Source organism: Desmodus rotundus, chromosome 4 (genome assembly GCF_022682495.2).
Source record: "Desmodus rotundus isolate HL8 chromosome 4, HLdesRot8A.1, whole genome shotgun sequence".
NCBI lineage: Eukaryota > Metazoa > Chordata > Mammalia > Chiroptera > Phyllostomidae > Desmodus > Desmodus rotundus.
Genome location: NC_071390.1, coordinates 19,802,471 through 19,819,016, shown reverse-complemented (window position 1 = coordinate 19,819,016; position 16,546 = coordinate 19,802,471). Strand labels below are relative to the sequence as shown.

The following is a 16,546-nucleotide window of genomic DNA, read 5'->3' as shown; positions in this document are numbered from 1 at the left end:
CCTGCCCTGGTGCCTGGCCCTGTGGCCGTGCATGTGAACAGATGTGGCCCAGGCCCCAGCCCAGCCCGGACCCCAGGCCAAGTGGGATTCAGCCGGGCCTCGCTGGAAACAGCAGCTCTGCCTCAGCAAGCCCTGCATTTGGTAAGTGTGGAAGGAATTACCCCATTCTTGCCAAAATCAAGTCTGCCTGAAAGTAATTAGCTGGGGCTGAGAGAAACGGCAGGAAAGAAGTCGCCGTTTTGCCGTGCACAGCACAAGGGAAGAGGGAGCTAGAAACCCCACGGGGGCTGATGGCCAGGGCGGGCATGGTCTCATTTCCAGGGGTCGACTCTTCAATAATCCTGTCTGCCGAAGTCCCGCTTCTCCAGGAACTGCTGCCCTCCCCTGGGCGGAGGTCACCGATCGCAGTAACCTTGCTGTTAGCCCAGGTGTGACTTCAGAAGTACAGTTGTCACAGGTAGTGCCTCCAACAGTGACAGCGGACACAGGAAGTGGAAACCTGACTGTAGGCCTGCAGCACACATTGTCTCATTTCATCCTCCCAGCAGCCCCAGCAGACACCTGGCACCATCCCCATCCCACAGATGAGGACCCGGAGGCTTGTGGCGTGCACACCATTGCCCTGAGGGTGGCTGTTGCTAAGTGTCAGAAGTGGAATATGAGTCTATGTCTGGCAGACTCAAAGCCCCCTTCTTTCCACTGTACCCCACGGCCTTCGATAACATCCTCTGTTCTAGGGCTCTTGGCCCGCCACCAGCACCATTGCTGGCCAGAGCCCTGTACCCGGAGTGCCCATCGGCCTCCCCGACAGTCTGGATACCAGGAAGCCCCACCCACAGAAGCCAGGCCCCCAGCAGCACTGAGCATCTGTAAGCTCCAGCACAAGCCCATCCTGGTGATCGACACCACCCCCCCGCCCCCTAGAGGGTGCTCACTGGTCTTTCCTCCACTCTCCCACCTCTGGCCTCCACCACCTCCATCAGGCATTCCCAGCAAGGAAGGCAAAGCTGAAAGGTGTCCAGGCTCACATGGACAGCTGCATTTCAAGCCCCTGGCAATGCCCTGGCTGGACACTCTCGCCGGCCAGTCTAAATGTTTATGTCTGCCAGTGCAGTGGCCGGGATGGATTTATTTAGCTTTGGAGTACAGAGCGTTTTCAATTATAAACTGTCTAGCGGGTCCCCACCCCCAAAAGGTTGGGATCTGCAAGCTTTCCTCTCTGCCCTCAGCCCCACACAGCTGCAAAGGGACCAACAGGCCCTGCAGCGAGACAGCCGCTACAGAGCACCCCGCAGAAAAGGAACAAAACAGGGAGAAGAGATACAGCACACATACCAGGCTGGATTCTCGGCGAGGTGGAGGCCTTGTCCTCAGGTTTGGGGAGCCTAGAAAAAAAACACGGCTTAGAAAAAGCCAGCCAGACACTGGGCAACACGGCCTGCCCCTGCCTTCCCTCAGTGTGACTGCCTCCTGACCCCGCCCCACATTCACGAAGGACCCACACTCTCAGTCACAGGGGCACTGTGGTTAGGCTTCCTCAGTAGGAAACCCCAGAGTTCTAAGCTGCCTGCTTTGGCTGCGCCTCAGGGGAGTCCGTGGGCCCTCAGCAGCGCAGCGGCGTGCACTGCAAAATGGACCGGCACAGAGGAAGCATTTTTTAGCAGAAAGGGAATACAGCTTTATCAAAGTATTGGGTTGGCCAAAAAGTTCGTTTGTTTTTTTCCTGTAAGATGGTTCTGGTAGTGCTTAGCTGTTTTTAACTTCATTTGAAACAATTTTGTTAGATTGTATTGTGACAGCTGCCATATCAGCATGCATTAAAAAAAAAAAATCAAAATTGGTGAATTTTTGTGTAGCCATTTTAACATTGAAGATGGAAGAAATTAGGCAACATTTTCAGCCTATTATGCTTTATTATTTCCAGAAAGGTAAAAATGCAACTGAAACACAGAAAAAGATTTGTGCAGTGTATGGAGAAGGTGCTATCATGGATCGAATGTGTCAAAAGTGGTTTGTGAAGTTTCGGGCTGGAGATTCTCATTGGACACTGCTCCACAGCAGTCGGGAAGACCGGCTGAAGTAGACAGGGATCAAATCGAGACAGTAACTGAGAGCAATCAACGTTATTCTGTTACACCGCACGGGAGACAGCTGGCATACTCAAAATACCCGAGTCAATAAAGTTATTGGTGAAAATGAAAATGTATCTTTTATTTTAGAGAACAAACTAAATGAAATTTTTGGCCAATCCAATATATAGATTTTCAAAGCGTGCAGCAGGGACCATGCCTATTTTGTGCTCACTACTATATCCTTAGAAGCTGGTACAATTCCAGGCAAGAGGAGAGGCCCTCAAAAGATTTCCCTACACAATGGAATACTACTCGGGTATAAAAAAAAAGAAAATTTTACCCTTTGCGACAGCATGGATGGACCTGGAGAACATTAAGCTAAATGAAATAAGTCAGTCACAGAAAGACAAATACCATATGACTTCACTCATATGTGGAATCTAATGAACAAACAAGCAAAACAGAGACAGACTCATAGATGCAGGGTAGGATGACAGCTATGGGGGGTTAGTGGGATTGAACAAAAAGGAAAAAGGACTCATGGACATGGACAACAGGGTGGTGATTGCGGGGGGAAGGGGGGTGTAAGGGGGATAAGTGGTATTGGGGGAAAATACAATTAAAAAAAGATTTCCCAAATGCCTGCCTAAAAGATTTCAGGCACAGAGCAAACTTAACCAAGTTTAGAATAGAAACAGCTTTCCTCCAGATTTTAAGGCTGGACACAAACAGAAGCTTGTGTCTCATAATCTAGAACAGTTTAACCCTCAGCCGGAGGCACTGGGAGCCAGAGGTGCATGCAGAGTCTGAGCTCAGCAGAGAGGAAGGTTTCTCCTGCAGGAATGAGGAGAATCCTGAAGAATGTCCCTTCGAAACATGCTTGTACAGAGAGGTAAAGCCACCCCATCCAGATCTTGCAGGTTTCTAGAAATTCATGGAAGGCAATCAGGAAGGTGGGGGTAAGGCTCAGGAAGATGCCCCTCTTTCGGCAAAGCAGCCTCGCATCTACAGCCCACATTTCACAGCCGGGGACTACACTTGTCTACAAAGGGAGCATCCCTGGCTCTCTACCAGAGAAGGGAATGCTAGCAGTTTCTGTACTGATGTAATTTATATTCAGTGGAGGGTTTGGGAGGAACTGCCTTGTCCACTCATGTAATTAGGTTGACACCAGTTGACAAGAGTGAGGCTGGAGTCAGGGGTCCAGCTAGATCTCAGGAAGAAAAAGATGTGGGAGTCCTGCATGCCTTTCTAGCTTTCCTTGCACCCCATGCCCACTCTATAAATATCTTTGCAGCAAGGCCCCAGGGCTTGGTGAGGCTCTTACTGATCTGGGCCCTCTGAGGGGCAATCCTGGCCACGGCCGGGGAGCTCTGGGCCAGCTTGGAGACGGTCCTCTCAGGCACCGCCAGGGCACTGCCGTTGGAGGCGTTGCAGAGGATGGGCAGGCTGATCTCCTTCTTGGCGATGGGGGCCTCCTGGCCCTCGCCCTCGGCTGGTGGAGTCTCTTTGTCCCCCGATGCCTTTTTGTTCAGCAAGTTGCTGATCTCCATGATGTTCCCAATGATCTCCACTGGGCCCGCCAGGTTCTTCTTCCGTGCTGGCAGGTCTTCCTTGGCCTTCTTCAGGTAGGATGCTGGTGCCCAGCCTTCTTTGCCCAGGTATCTGTTGGGGAGGAGTGGGACATGGGTCAGCAGAGCGCTGAAGCCGGCCCTCGAGCCCTGCCCCCAGGCCCAGGCTCCATCTGGCTTTGCCCAGCAGAGCCGTTCCGACCGTGTTCGGCAGACGCATGGGAATCCCTCTGCTCTGGGGAGACCTGGAACTGAGGGCAGGTGGAGAAGACACCTAGAACACCGCTTCTGACTATCTCCTTGTTCTTTGCCTGATCCCTCCTGGTGGGAGTTCCCATACTCTGCAAAGTCAGGCAAATGTGGGACCTCCAGGTGAGAAGATTCCTCAAATTTTGGGTCACCTGAAAGGTAGACTTCATGACAGCCTGCTACCTTGCAATAAGAACAGGGGAATTCTGGAGATAGAAAATAAGGTGTCTGGCGCTAAACGTCCTATTGGAAAGGGAAGTATTATCAGAGAGGCAAAGAGGTATAGCCCAGGTGAATTAGAAAACCTGAATTTTGATCTCCGGTACCTTGGACAAGTCCCTACTCCAGAGCTACATTTTTTTTTCTCTTTGGAAAAATGCAGGGATAAAGTAACTGCAAATATTTATCCAGAAGGATGAACATTGAGACCGACTGGGAAGACATCTCTAAAGAAGAGTGACTGAGTGGGGAAAGATCTGTACTGTACAGAAGTAGCAGACGGATCAAGTTCATGGAACAAGTCCACAGACAGACCAATACCAATGGGGATCTTCCTTCCTCCCTCCTCCCCCCCCGCCCTCCCTCCCTTCCTTCCTTCCTTGATTTTTTTTTAGAGAGAGAAAGGAAGGGAGAGGGAGAAAGAGAGAGACATATAGAGAAATCTATTGTTCCCCTTATTTATGCACTCATTGGTTGATTCTTGTGTGTGCCCTGACCAGGAACCAAACCCTCAACTGTGGTGCATGTGGACGACACTCTAACCCACTGAGTCACCAGGCCGTGCAAAGGGAATGTTTCAAATTAGTGGAGTAAGGATGGATTTCTCAGTAATTGATTTGGGGACACCTGATTTGGGGACACCTGAATTAGGAAAAACAAGTGAGACCCTGGCCTCACATCCTATAGCAAAATTAAAAATGCAAGTTGTGAATACTTGCCTAACCTTGAGGGGTAGAGAAACCTTTCTAAATGGGATCCCAAAGGCTGAAACCACACACGAGAAGACTAAAGCACATGTCAGGATAAAATGAAAACCTCTGGGACTGGAAAACAAAACCAAAAACCCCTGAACAGGAGAAAAGGCAAAACACAAGGCTGCCTTAATTTACTACTCGATGACTTCTGAAAACAAGCTGTCCTCTTTTTTCTCCCGTGGTGCTGAGCTTCTACCCAAACCCACTTCCCAGCCCAGCAGTTGTCACTGCCCCTGAGTTGGTTATAATGTCCCCATCTGCTTCCTGGGACACAGATGGCTCTCTGGAATGGCTCCTCCATGCCAGATGTCTGACAGTCCCCTCCCCTGCCTCCCCATCTGACCTTGTTCTGGGGCTCTCACTAGGTGGGAGAAAAAGGAATGTGAAAGTTAAAGTTTCCATCGACATGTCTTGAGCTTTGCTGGAAAGCTCAGGTAGGGGTCACTTCTCATGTGCTTGTCGCAGAAACACGCAGAAGGAGGGGCGGGAGAAGGAAGAGGCCTGTGGGGGCCTGGGAAGCAGACATCCGTGAACAAATGATGGAAATCAGGGAGCTGACAGACAGAAGCAGAGAACTTCAGGGCAGGATGGAAAAAACTAGTCGAGATGCCTCATCTTACATATGAGGCAACCACCGAAGCTCAGAAAAGCGAAGCGAGTAGCAGGGGGTCACACAGCTAGCTGGTGGCAGCATCTGGCTCAGACGCTGCTCTCCTCCATCTTGTAGAAGAGAGGACTCGGAACCTGCTGGCCGTTGCAAGCGCTTTCCTGTGTGAACACTGCTGAGGGGTGGGACACAGGGCCTTATGGGAGTGACGGTCAAGCCAGCGCACTGCCCCGAGTGCTCCCACTCCAAACCCCGTGTGTTCCTTCGGTGTTACACGGATAAATTAGATCCCAGGCAGAGAAAGGCAAGGGAATCGGGAGCGGCTGTGTGTGTGTCTGGGTCCAGCTCCGCTCACATCTGCTTTCCAGCTCTGGAGCATGGAATGACGCCAGAGGGAAGCCAACTGGAAAAGGAGAGATGGAGAAAGAGGGAGGGTGTGTGTGTGTGTTGGGGGGGTGGAGAAGAAAGACAGGAAATGAGGATCAACACAGAGCCTGGAATGTTGGGAAATGGCATATTTAAGGGGGTGTCTGACAGACTTCTTAAGGTGGAACCTTTTCAGCAGGGTTTTCTCAGCTGAAGCTCCTGCTGGCTAATGGGCTAGGCCCTTGGGACAAGAGATGACTAGAGGAAGCAGCACAAAGTGGCTTTATTGGTCATGTTAGAAAACTTAAGAAACCAAACCAAACCAAAAGCCGGCAGCTTTGTAAGACAACCTCCAGGCAAGCAGTGTTGGTGCCCAGTGGCCAGAATGTCCATGGGCCTCCTACGCCACGCACACGGCTGCCGGGCGTGCTGGCTGGCTCTAGTCTGCACTGCCGAGAGATAGAGAGAGAGAGAGAGAGAGAGAGAGAGAGAGAGAGAGAGAGAGAGAGAGAGAGAGAGCGCGAGCGCCTGGGGCAGTAGTTTTGGGCAACACACGTCCAGACACACAGTCTCGACCCCCCTAACAGGACAGAAAGAAAGGGACAGCTCAGTCCTCCTGACTGGCATGCATGGAGTCAGGGCAGCTATGTCCTGTCAGGTCACACTAAGGGTCAGTCCCCTGAGGGCAGAGACCCTTGTCCTACCCATCAGCACAGACCATCACTGGCAGCTGGTTGGCCGTGGTCTGAGCAGCCATCTCATACGTGCCTGTGTCACCTCGGTCACGCCTGTCCCCACTGTGAGAGACAGCCTAGAAGATGCATCCTGCCCACAGTGAGACTAGGGTTCCTGGGTGTGGTGGAAGGGTGAGGTGGTCTCCAAACCCACAGATGTGGGACTATCTTTGCCAGGCTGGTTACGGGCAGAGAGGAGAGAAACTGGGCAAAACCATCACACCTGAGTGGGTCCCCAAAGAACCAAAACATGTCCCTGAGGGTGGCACTGGCCTTGGAGTCCCAGGGCAGAGGGGACTGGATGGGCAGGACTTGGTGGGGGGGGGGCAAGTGAAGCCCACGGGTTTTGTTTCCCAGGAGCATTAGGAAAGCTCCCCACTCCCCTCCTTACTCCCCAATGGGTTTCTCAGCTGGAGAGTGTGGTTAGGCCCTGGAGAGGGAGGGGCTGGGGAAGAGGTCTGGGCTCAGGCCTCAATTCTGCCTCAGCTGTTGCAACCACGTGAGCCAGCAGAGTGGGACAGCCTGGGACAGAGCCGGAGTGTTGAGCCGTGGCAGCAGGGGTGGCCGGCTGGGGCCTCAACAAGGCCTGAGGATGCCAGTGATCCAGGCCACCTGAGCTGTGGAGCACACCGGGCAGCCAAAGCTGGACGCAGAAAACCACACTCAGATGTATGGACCCTCTTGGCAGTCGTGTGGGAAGGGATTGCACCACTGCCCGCAGGCTGAGCTGGGGCCCCTGTGCCCCACTGGCTGCCGCTCAGTTCTGCCTTATGTGTCCCAGGGCAGAATCTGCAAGATGAGCTCTCTTTGTTCGAACTGGTCAGCTGCACGACTCACCACAGCCAAGCCCAGGCTGTGGGCTCAAAGCTGCTGTCGGTGTCTACTACCCATCTGGTGTCCCCGGCCACTCTGCCGTGTCTACCTGCTCTGCTGCTCAAGGCATCTTGCCTCTCTGCAGGGACTCCTACCTGATGTACCACCAGCCCTCCAAATTCTTCCTGATCACCTCCACGGTGACGCCCTTCTCAAAGCCAATCTCGTCCTTGCTTTGGCTGGTGTAAGGCTGCACAGTGACATACTTCTCCTCTGTGGGTGGCAGGCAAAGCAAGAAAGCACAATTATTTGAGGTCGTGATGTGGGTCCTCCTTCCTGTCTCTTCCTGCCCCCTGGCATGGCCTTTGCTTCGCTGGTTGCCAAGGTGCACTGGGTTGGCCTCTGGCTTTTCCAGGGAAGGGAAGGAGCCAGGCTTCACTGCTGCTCCTAGTGTGTGCTGAAGCTACCAGGTGTTCTGGCAAAACCCTGGGCAATGCAGAGGCTCTCCCAGCCCAGTAACAGTAGCCAGGCTGCCGGGGCCTGGAGTCCATAGGGCCTCAGAGGCTCCCTGAGCTGAGGGCAGGGTTAGGAGGAGCCTGGCCCTCATGGGGCTTGTGTCGGGAAGTCTGAGACCAACCCTGGGTGTCCCCTGAAAGGGCCACACTTCCGTCTATGTCCCGGACTTGCTCTCCTAGCTCTTCTCCACCTCAACCCCTTAAATCCTTCTTGTCTGATCTGAATGCTCCAGAGTCCCCTCTTCGGTGAAGCCTTACCTGACCACTGATCTGACCACCTACCTAACCATATAACTTCCCCAAGAGGACTCCAGGGAACACAAGTTCAATGACAGGTTGTGTGCATCTTGTTAAGATGAGGGTCCCACGGCCCAATGAGCAGTGGCAGCGCTGAGCGCAGCCCAATCAGGCAGGACCTTCTGGAGCCCTGAGCGAGCCCACGTGTCTGCGAGTCGTCCGGGGGACAGTGTGCTGACCTCACCACACAGGATGGCAGATCCCTCCAGGTAGCTGCCTGCTCTGGCCTCACAGTCTTGCTGTGGGCCTTGTTCGGGGTTTCCCAGGCCCTGGGCAAGAGGCACCTTGTGGGAGCTCAGGAAAAGCTTGGGAGGGCAGGCATGGAGAGGCCACATGCATCTTCACTGGTTCCCTCAGCCTCTCTCATCGCAGGGGCCCTACTGCCTCCATGCGGGTCCCTGCTCAGGCTTCCAGGGAGGTGATGCTTCTGTGTCTCCTGGGGGCAGCTCTGCCCATCTCCAGGAAGCCCCTTGATGGCCAGACCCACAGCTGTCTGGCCACAGAAACCCTGCCCTCTAGGCAGAGAGCCTCCCAGGGGAGCGCTCAGGCCTCGTAGGAAGTGCACGTCCTCACGCTCACCCTCTAGAAGAACAAGGAGCAGCAGAGTATAGGTGGGGAAGAACTGGCCACCTGACCATGCCCATAGGAGGGGGTGCCTGAACCTATGCTGTCTTCTCTGGTGTGGGTGTCCCCCCACCCCAACGATGCACAGCAGTAACTCCAAATGGACTGTGCCATACACAGAAGAAGGGGAAGGCGGGCTGAACAGGGTGCTGAGGGGGAGAACTTCTACAAGCTCAAAATAGCAGGATGCTGGCACAGGACACCGGTCTCTAAGACGCCTGCCCCTTACCTCTTGGTTCCCAGCTGTGACAATCACCCTGACCCTCAGCTGGACCCTGGCGGGCAGCCTGCCAGAGCCTCTGGCAGCAGTGGGGGAAGGGACAGCTGCCACCCCAACACCCTGTGACAGGAGGGCCATCTGTTCATTCTTCCCTGGATTATCGGGGTCCTGTCTGCGGCCCTGTCCTGGGCCGAGATAGTAGCTCCCTTTGGGACAGAGGCAGCTGCCTGCCAGCTGTGAGGATGGAGCCAGCTGATGGGCCGCTGGCTGAATCTGAAAGGCTGCCAAAAGGCGAGAGGTGGGTGATGACCCATGGGAGTCTCTCCTCTGCTGCCAGCCTTTCTCAGCATTGGCTAGCTCCTGGAAGCTTTCAGATTCCAGTGCAGCCATGCTGGGGAGAGCTGCCAAGGCCGCCTGAGAACCTCCTTCAGCCAGATTCTGACTCGGCCTTTGAGAAGTTCAATATTCTACAGGCCAACCCTCCACTCTCCTGCCTGCTCCTGGTCTCGCTCCATTTTCCAGTGGGGCACGGTATATCCTGGCCCTGGCGATGGCCCGAGGGCCAGCGCCAGGCCCCGGGAATCTAGAGTTCTGAGGTTAGGGTGAGGCAAGGCCTGCAGTCCACATTTTGCCTTTGCTCAGCTGGGCTATTTTTAAAAGCTTGTGGTTCGAGCAGGAAGCCATCATTAAAGTTTTCCTAGGCAAAGTTGCTTTTGCAGAGAAAAATTACAGTCCTTGTCTTGGGAAGATCAGAGGAGCCCTGCCCAGCCACAGGGCAGAGAACAGGGCCTAAGCCGTGTCCTGTGGGCTGAGGCCCCGGAGCCGCCAGGCCCACGCACCAGTCTCCACAGCCCCCCAGAGGGCATGGTGAGGACAGAGCCCCACCATGTAACCACGCTGCTTTCCCCTGACCCTCCTGGGGTGGGCAGAACCAACAATGTCAGCTTCACCCAGTAAAGCCAAGCTGCTCCTACAAAAGGCCCTTTTCTTGGTGGCCCTGGAGCCGACGTGAACACAGCTGTCTGGCAGTTGATGGGCTCCTAGTAAGATATCTGGCTGGCTCTGAGGCTGGTCCAGCTCTGTAGCTGTGTAGGTTCCAGGTGATGACAATTCAGAGCCCTGGTTCCAGGCAGGACAGCTCTTCCAACTGGTCTGTCTGGGGGCCTGGTTTCTGCCACAGTTGGCTTGGGCGGTGGAGGCATGGGTTGCCTCTGTGTGAGCATGTGCTGTGTGGGACTCAGGCCCCCAACCCACGTTTTCCAAAGAGGGAAGCAGGGCCAGCCCCTCCGCAGGACCAGCGCCACCACCCCGCCTGGGGGCCAGATGGAAGTGGCCTCGGGGTGGCTGAGTGGCTGGGGTTGGTGGGGGTCTCTAGAAAAGACACCCCTTTGGAGCTGGGGTTGAGGGAGTAGGGTCTACGAGTTCTGGGGGCACCTCAGGGTTTCTGAAAAGACCGAGGCCGTGGTCACTCCAAGGACGGTGGCAGCCCTGCCACAGGAAGGGCTGGCCAGGCCGCCCATGGGGTGAGTGGGTGGGTGGCTGGGGGAGGTGGACAGGCCTATTTTGGTTTTGGAGGCAGGGGCTGGAGAGCCCTGCAGTTTCCAAACCACAGACGCCTCCTCTTTCCAAACACTTTCCCCTCTGTCAGCAGTCTCCCCAGCTCCCCTCCCGGCCCCCACAACTTACCCACCCCCACTGCGAGGGGCCTTTGGATTCCAAAGGCCTGGTTAGCCGAGGGAACGGGAGTGGAGGCCCCAGGGAAGCGCTGCTTTTCTCTTGTCTAGTCACACGTGACCCATTGCCTGATTCCCCCACCAGCTCGGCTCTTCACAGCAGCGCCTCCCAGCCAACTTCCTGCAAGCGTTTCTTGGCTGCCTGACTTAACTTAGGGCTAAGGCTGGGCAATAATATTGTTTAGATCTCTTATTTAAGAGAGAAAAAGAAGTGTGGGCTCGCACATGCATCCTTATGGGTGACCGAAGAATTATGTATTTGGCTGGGTGTTTGGGCCTATGTCTGTGTGATACATGTTTGTGTGTATGTGGCACAGGGGTCACATGTAGGAGCCTGTGTGAAGCTGTATGTGTACTTGCAGTGTTGCTGCAGAGCTGGCGGTGTGTGGCCGTGAGCAGTTGGTGTGCATGCTATTTGTGACAGTCTCTGCGTGGTTGCATAGGTGGAACTGTGGAAGTGGATCCGTGCGTGGCTGTGTGTACAGGCCCATGGGTGTGCATCTGTGGGGAGGGATGTGACAACGTACTGTGGCCATCAGGGCTGTGTGTGGGCGGGTGCTTTGCTGGTCGCACGTGTCCATGTGGTTGTGGAGACAGAGCTGTCATTGGGGCTCAGTGTATGATGGGGTTTGGAGCAGATGCTGGAGGGGGTGGGGAAGGGTGAGCCCTCCTCCTTGCTGCTTCTTCCAGGCCGGTGGTCCCACTGTCCTTTGTCATCAAGGTTTGGGGCTGTGTCCCAGCATGGTCCCACAACAATGCTGTCTCACCCATCCTAGCTCCAGGGTGCTTTTGATTTACATTCTACCTGTTCCTGCTGTTTCCACAATTGGGCCCCGCCATGTTGTGCTGGCCTCCACGGTCCAACCCACACTCCACCCTCAGGATAAGCTGGGCTCCTCAGGGCCAGGGGTCTGAGCCCAACACTAAGCTGGCAATAGGCAGTGGCCACCCCAGAGTCCAGACTTCCTCCTGCCTGGGGCTTGGGAGCAGATACCAACAATGATCTTACATTTGTTCAGTAATAAGCTTCGGGGTGGGGGTGCAAGTCACAGGGCACCCCTGCCATTCTGGAGAGGCCAGTGCTTATAATCCCCCCACCCCCAGCTGTGCCGTCACTCCTTGAGGTGGGAGGAACTCACCACCCATGGCCAGGGGGCTCTGGAGCTGTGTAGGAGTTTGTTCAGAGGCCCCCACCCACTGTGTCCCAAGCTCCTGGGTGTTAGAAAGGCCCTGAACCTGCAAATGTCTTGGTTCCTGACCAGCCTGCATGGCACACCAAGGGCTTCCCTGGAATCCTCTTGGTCAGCAGTCCCCACCCCCACAACCCCAAGTCCCAATGGCTAGTGCTGGAGATGCTGGGGGCTCCTGGCTGGGCCCGATACCGCCATCACAGGGGCCAGGCTGGGTCTGAGCCTTGCTCCCTTTCTGGTTTCCTGGGAGCTGGCTGATGGAGATGGGTTGTGGGCTGGCCCTTCTTCCTACTCTGTCCCTAAGTAATGCCGGAACGGCTCTGGCCGAGGGAGCGCCTGCTCAGAGGAGGAAGGCAATGAGGTGAGTGGGTGAGAGAGAGTGTGTGCAATTGCCGTGCAAACACTCAGGAACACCCAGGTTCTCTTAACCTGCAGTTCTGAGAGCAAGTGTGGCATTTCGTCGAGAGGCTGCCCCCACAACTGTGTCTTAGGTCCCATGACCCCCATCCCCAGGACACTGGCAGAAGCCAGAGCCACCTCCAAGTGCCATCCAAATCCCAAGCAGACCCTGTGCCCGCCCCCTGCCCCCACCCCAAGCTGCAGTAGGCGAGAGAGAAGTCTGGCCAGCGGATCTGGGTGCGGAGGTCACAGGGCGGAGCCCGGAGAGGAGCAGCGGTGTTAGTGAGAGAGGGAGAAAGAGGCAGGGGCTGCAGGTGAGCAGAAGCCGGCCCCCGCGGTCACCTCGGCTGTGCTGCCTGTTGACCATCCCGCCCAGGGTCCACCGGCGATCCAGGCGCCGCAGATGGGCCTTGCGTCTCTTGGACACTGGTGTGGGAGATGACGATGGGACACGCGGCCCACAGGCACCGGCGGAGAGAATGGAGATGAAGATGAGATGGGATGGGATGGGGTAGGAGCAGATGGCGGAAGGGGAGGTTCCCACTCCCAGGTCGGTAGCACATGCCTGCTGGATGGGGCACCTGTGACCAGTGACGTCAATGGCATGTGGGGAAAAATTCAACCAAAGCTGAAGGGTACGCCCCCAAGCCGGGGATGAGCTGAGAATCCAGAATCCCAGCGCTTGGGAGGTGAAGAGGGCCCTTGGCTCTGGCCAGTGCAAGGATGACCCTCTGCTGTGGCCCCAGGGAGGGGCTGCTGCCCCCACTATGGCTGGGCAGTGCTTCTTCCCGGGGTGGTGTGGGGCCTCATCAGACCGGGGCTCCCCGCCCTGCCACCCATGCTCTCACCGAGTCCTGCTAGTGAACCTGCCACCGTGCGCCAGGCGCCGTGTGGAGAAGTACATGCGTGTCCAGGGGACACTCGGGGTCCCTTCCCCGTGGGGCTTACAGCTCTTACTGTCCTGCGCATACGTCCCCCCCTTTCACGGAGACTCCCACGGGGTCCAGTCTGCTGAGGGCAAAGGCTGGGTCTCTTGCACCCGCAGGGTCTACCATGAGGCCATGCACATGGCTGACCCCCCAGAAACGGGGCCAAGGGAGGTGCACATGTGGGCAGGGGCCACGGGACTTGGTTCTGCTCCTTCTCTGTTTGGGTTCCCGATGACAGAAGCTGCCTCCCCGGCTTCTCGCTGCTCCAGAACCCTTGCATCCAGACCACCCACCCTGGGGCGGTGTCCTGCGCTGGTCGTCTGGTCGCTTTGGCCTAGCTCCAGGTGCCCTCTGCCTTCCTATGGGACACTGGGCTGCAAAGACACCAGACCAGGACTCCAGGGAGCGAAATGGCGCTGAGGGGGGAGGGTGCTAGGCTGCCTAGGTCTGGGGAAGGGAGGCCAGCAGCTAGAGTCACGGCAAAACTATCGGGAAACACCTGAGCCAAGTGCCACCAAAGCTGCTTGGGAAGTGTTTGCTTTCCTGGAAGGAGGAGAGTGGCCTATTTGACCTGTTTCTTGTAAGCAGGAGGCCTGAACAAAAGGTTGGGAGGTGTGGATTCAGTCCTGGCATCCCCACAGCCCGGTTTCTCTGTCACCCTGGGCAGGCTGCTGTCCCTCTCTGAGCGTCTGTTTTCCTTGTCTATCATTGGGGTTGACACCACCTGCCCTGGCAAGAAACAAGGCAAGGGACTGGGTGGGTCCTGTGGGATGTAAGTTGGGTTCTGGGTGAGACCAGGCTGGGAGGGGCTCTGCTGGCATGAGCTGTCAGGGGAGGTCCAATGGCATTTCTGTCCACAGGGCTCAGGGGACCTCTGATAGGATGGCCCAGGTGAAGTCCTGGGTCTGCTGACTGGGCACTGGGCATGGAACCCATCTATAAAGCTGGTGAAGATGCCCAGATTCGTGGTGGTGGCACTCCCAGCTGCCCAAATGCTGCCAGGAGTACCGGCACACAGGTCCTATCAAAAGCATGCAGAACACCTGCTTTAAGGAGGGTCACCCTGGGTGCATGCACACACCCCCCCTCTGAATGCAGAACCTGCAACTGGCCGCCTGATTCTTTGTCAAAGTCAAAGCCCTCTACAACCTGCTACTGCTGGTTCCGTGCCAAGCACTGCGCCCCCTTCCAACCAGGCTGCAGTCTGTGCCCACACACCGCTCAGGCTCTTTCCTGCCCATGCAGTGCCCTCTTCCTCCAACATCTACCCCAAATCTCCACTTTGGCACCGTCTTTCCAGGCAGGGCTCCGATGCCACATACATGCCCTCCTAGAGTGGCTTACAAGCAAAATGCTCCATGGAGAGGCATGCGGCCCATTGCTGAGGACCACGGGGCAAAGCGGGCCAACAAGGGCCAAGGCCTTACAAAGACAAGCATGCAGCTAACCCTCTTGAAGCCTCAGTTCCAGCATTAGGAAAGTGGGGATCCCAACAGCATCCTCCTGGGATAGTGGGGATGGCATGTAAAGCACCAGCTGAACACCTAGGGGTGAACGAGACCTCAGGACACTTGAGGGACTGTTAATTCTGAGAGGCCCTGGGATGCCCCTCAGAATGGGGAACCGGGTAGGAATTGAGGTCTGGTGACTGCAGACGAACTAGACCAGACCCAGCTCAGGGGCCAAGAGCCTCCATTGCTGCAGAAGTGCAATGGAAGCAGAGGTGAGATGGGGCGCAGGCTCAGCTCCAGGGCTTAGGAAACAGCCAGGAAGGACTGAGCACCTGGCCTGAGCACACGAGCCCTTCCTGGATGGGGCCTGGTTCCAGGAAGCTTGTCGTCAGGTGGACGCCCGCTGCAGGGACTGCAGTTCTGGTGGATGGACTGAAGTGAGGCATTACAGGAGCAAGGGTGGGGCTCCCATCGCCTGCCAAGCAATGGACATTTATTTAGGGGAAGGATGAACAAGGAGCTGGCGCTTGGCGGGCTGCTTATTTTGGCCTGGGTAATGGGGAAGAGGGGGCGGGGGGGGCAGGCCTGGAGGTGGCCTGAGCCCCAGGTGGCAGGCCTCCATGCCTGGCTCTCAGACTTGCCCACTTGGACAGTCCCCACTGACCGTTAGGGCAGGCGCTCCTGCTGCCAGGACACGGGAGGTTTGGAAGTCATTAGGAGCAGGCAGCTGGGAACGAGGGGTGCCTCACACTCGCTGGGCTCTGGCAGCCTGCTCTGGGGGAACACCTGAGTCCACAGACAGGCTGCCCAGGCCAGTGCTGGCCCAGGGTCAGGCTCTTTGAAACGCAACTAGAAAGGCCCAGAAATACCACACTGGACCAGAGTTAATCAGAGCGGCTGATGGTGCAGGGGCTGGAGCCACCCATTGGAGACGGCAGCACTGAGAAGTGACTCACAGACCTGCCATCCATGCCTGCACCCTCAGCCAGACTAACAGATACCAGAGCAGAGGCCTCTGAGCAGAACAGCATAGCACGGAGGTTCGTGCACTCAGCCCCCTGGGGCTGGGCTTGCACAGGGAGCACAGGGTAGAGCGGGGTAGGCAAAGGTGGGTCTCTGTGGGGTCCCCCAGAGGAACCCAGGGCTTCTGGGGAAGAGGGAGCTTCGGGGGTCTAGCCCGAAGACTCTTCTTTGCAGTCTGCCCCAAAGGTGCCAAACTCTGAGATCCACACCCCAAGGGGATTTTCCCATTCATTTCAGCCCCACATGGGGGCCAGCAGGGGCAGGTCTGGGATAGGAGGGGAGCCTGTGGGTCGGACCGAGAGAGAATGGGCTTAGCGTGGTCCAGCTCTTTTCAGGGGTTCTGATGGTTTTAGGGAGAAGAGTGAGAAAGCTGCCTCCAGGAGGAGAGGGACTCATTCCTAGGCCAGGGATGGGGTGGGCACCAGTCCCTGGGGATCCCAAGGGCAGCCAGCTCCCTGAACCTGCCTCATTACCCATCCCCCCGCAGCCTGCAGGCCCTCACCTTCCCCAGACTTGGAGGTGTTGATGTCTGAGTCGTCTCGAGTACCATTCTGGGCCTCCAGATAGGTGGCAGGGACCCAGCCCTGCTCCTCAGAGGTGCTCACGAACCACCAGCCTGCAGAGGGGACAAGAGAGAACAGGGTCATGAGAACCCAGAGGGGTGGCAGAGGCTGCAGGGGCCTAGATGTGGAGGGGAAGACTCAGAGCCAGTCAGCCCGGAAGCCCGGCAAATGCCTGGCCCATGTCCGGCCTCGAGGAGCCTGCGCTTGCCTAAGGAG

The 16,546-nt window shown here is 56.3% G+C and overlaps 1 protein-coding gene across 6 annotated transcripts in view; it reads right to left on the bottom strand.

The window, feature by feature from the left end:
- SH3PXD2A (SH3 and PX domains 2A) overlaps positions 1-16,546 on the bottom strand; it is a 227,841-nt gene that overhangs the window by 12,954 nt on the left and 198,341 nt on the right. For all 6 annotated transcript variants that reach the window (XM_045191383.3, XM_071221156.1, XM_053922098.2 and 3 more), the window contains 5 exons: positions 16,270-16,383; positions 12,707-12,790; positions 7,542-7,659; positions 3,400-3,737; positions 1,336-1,385 (listed from right to left, as the gene is read on the bottom strand). In XM_045191383.3, coding sequence (XP_045047318.2) covers positions 1,336-1,385; positions 3,400-3,737; positions 7,542-7,659; positions 12,707-12,790; positions 16,270-16,383 — 704 coding nt within the window. The remainder of the gene's footprint in view (positions 1-1,335; positions 1,386-3,399; positions 3,738-7,541; positions 7,660-12,706; positions 12,791-16,269; positions 16,384-16,546) is intronic.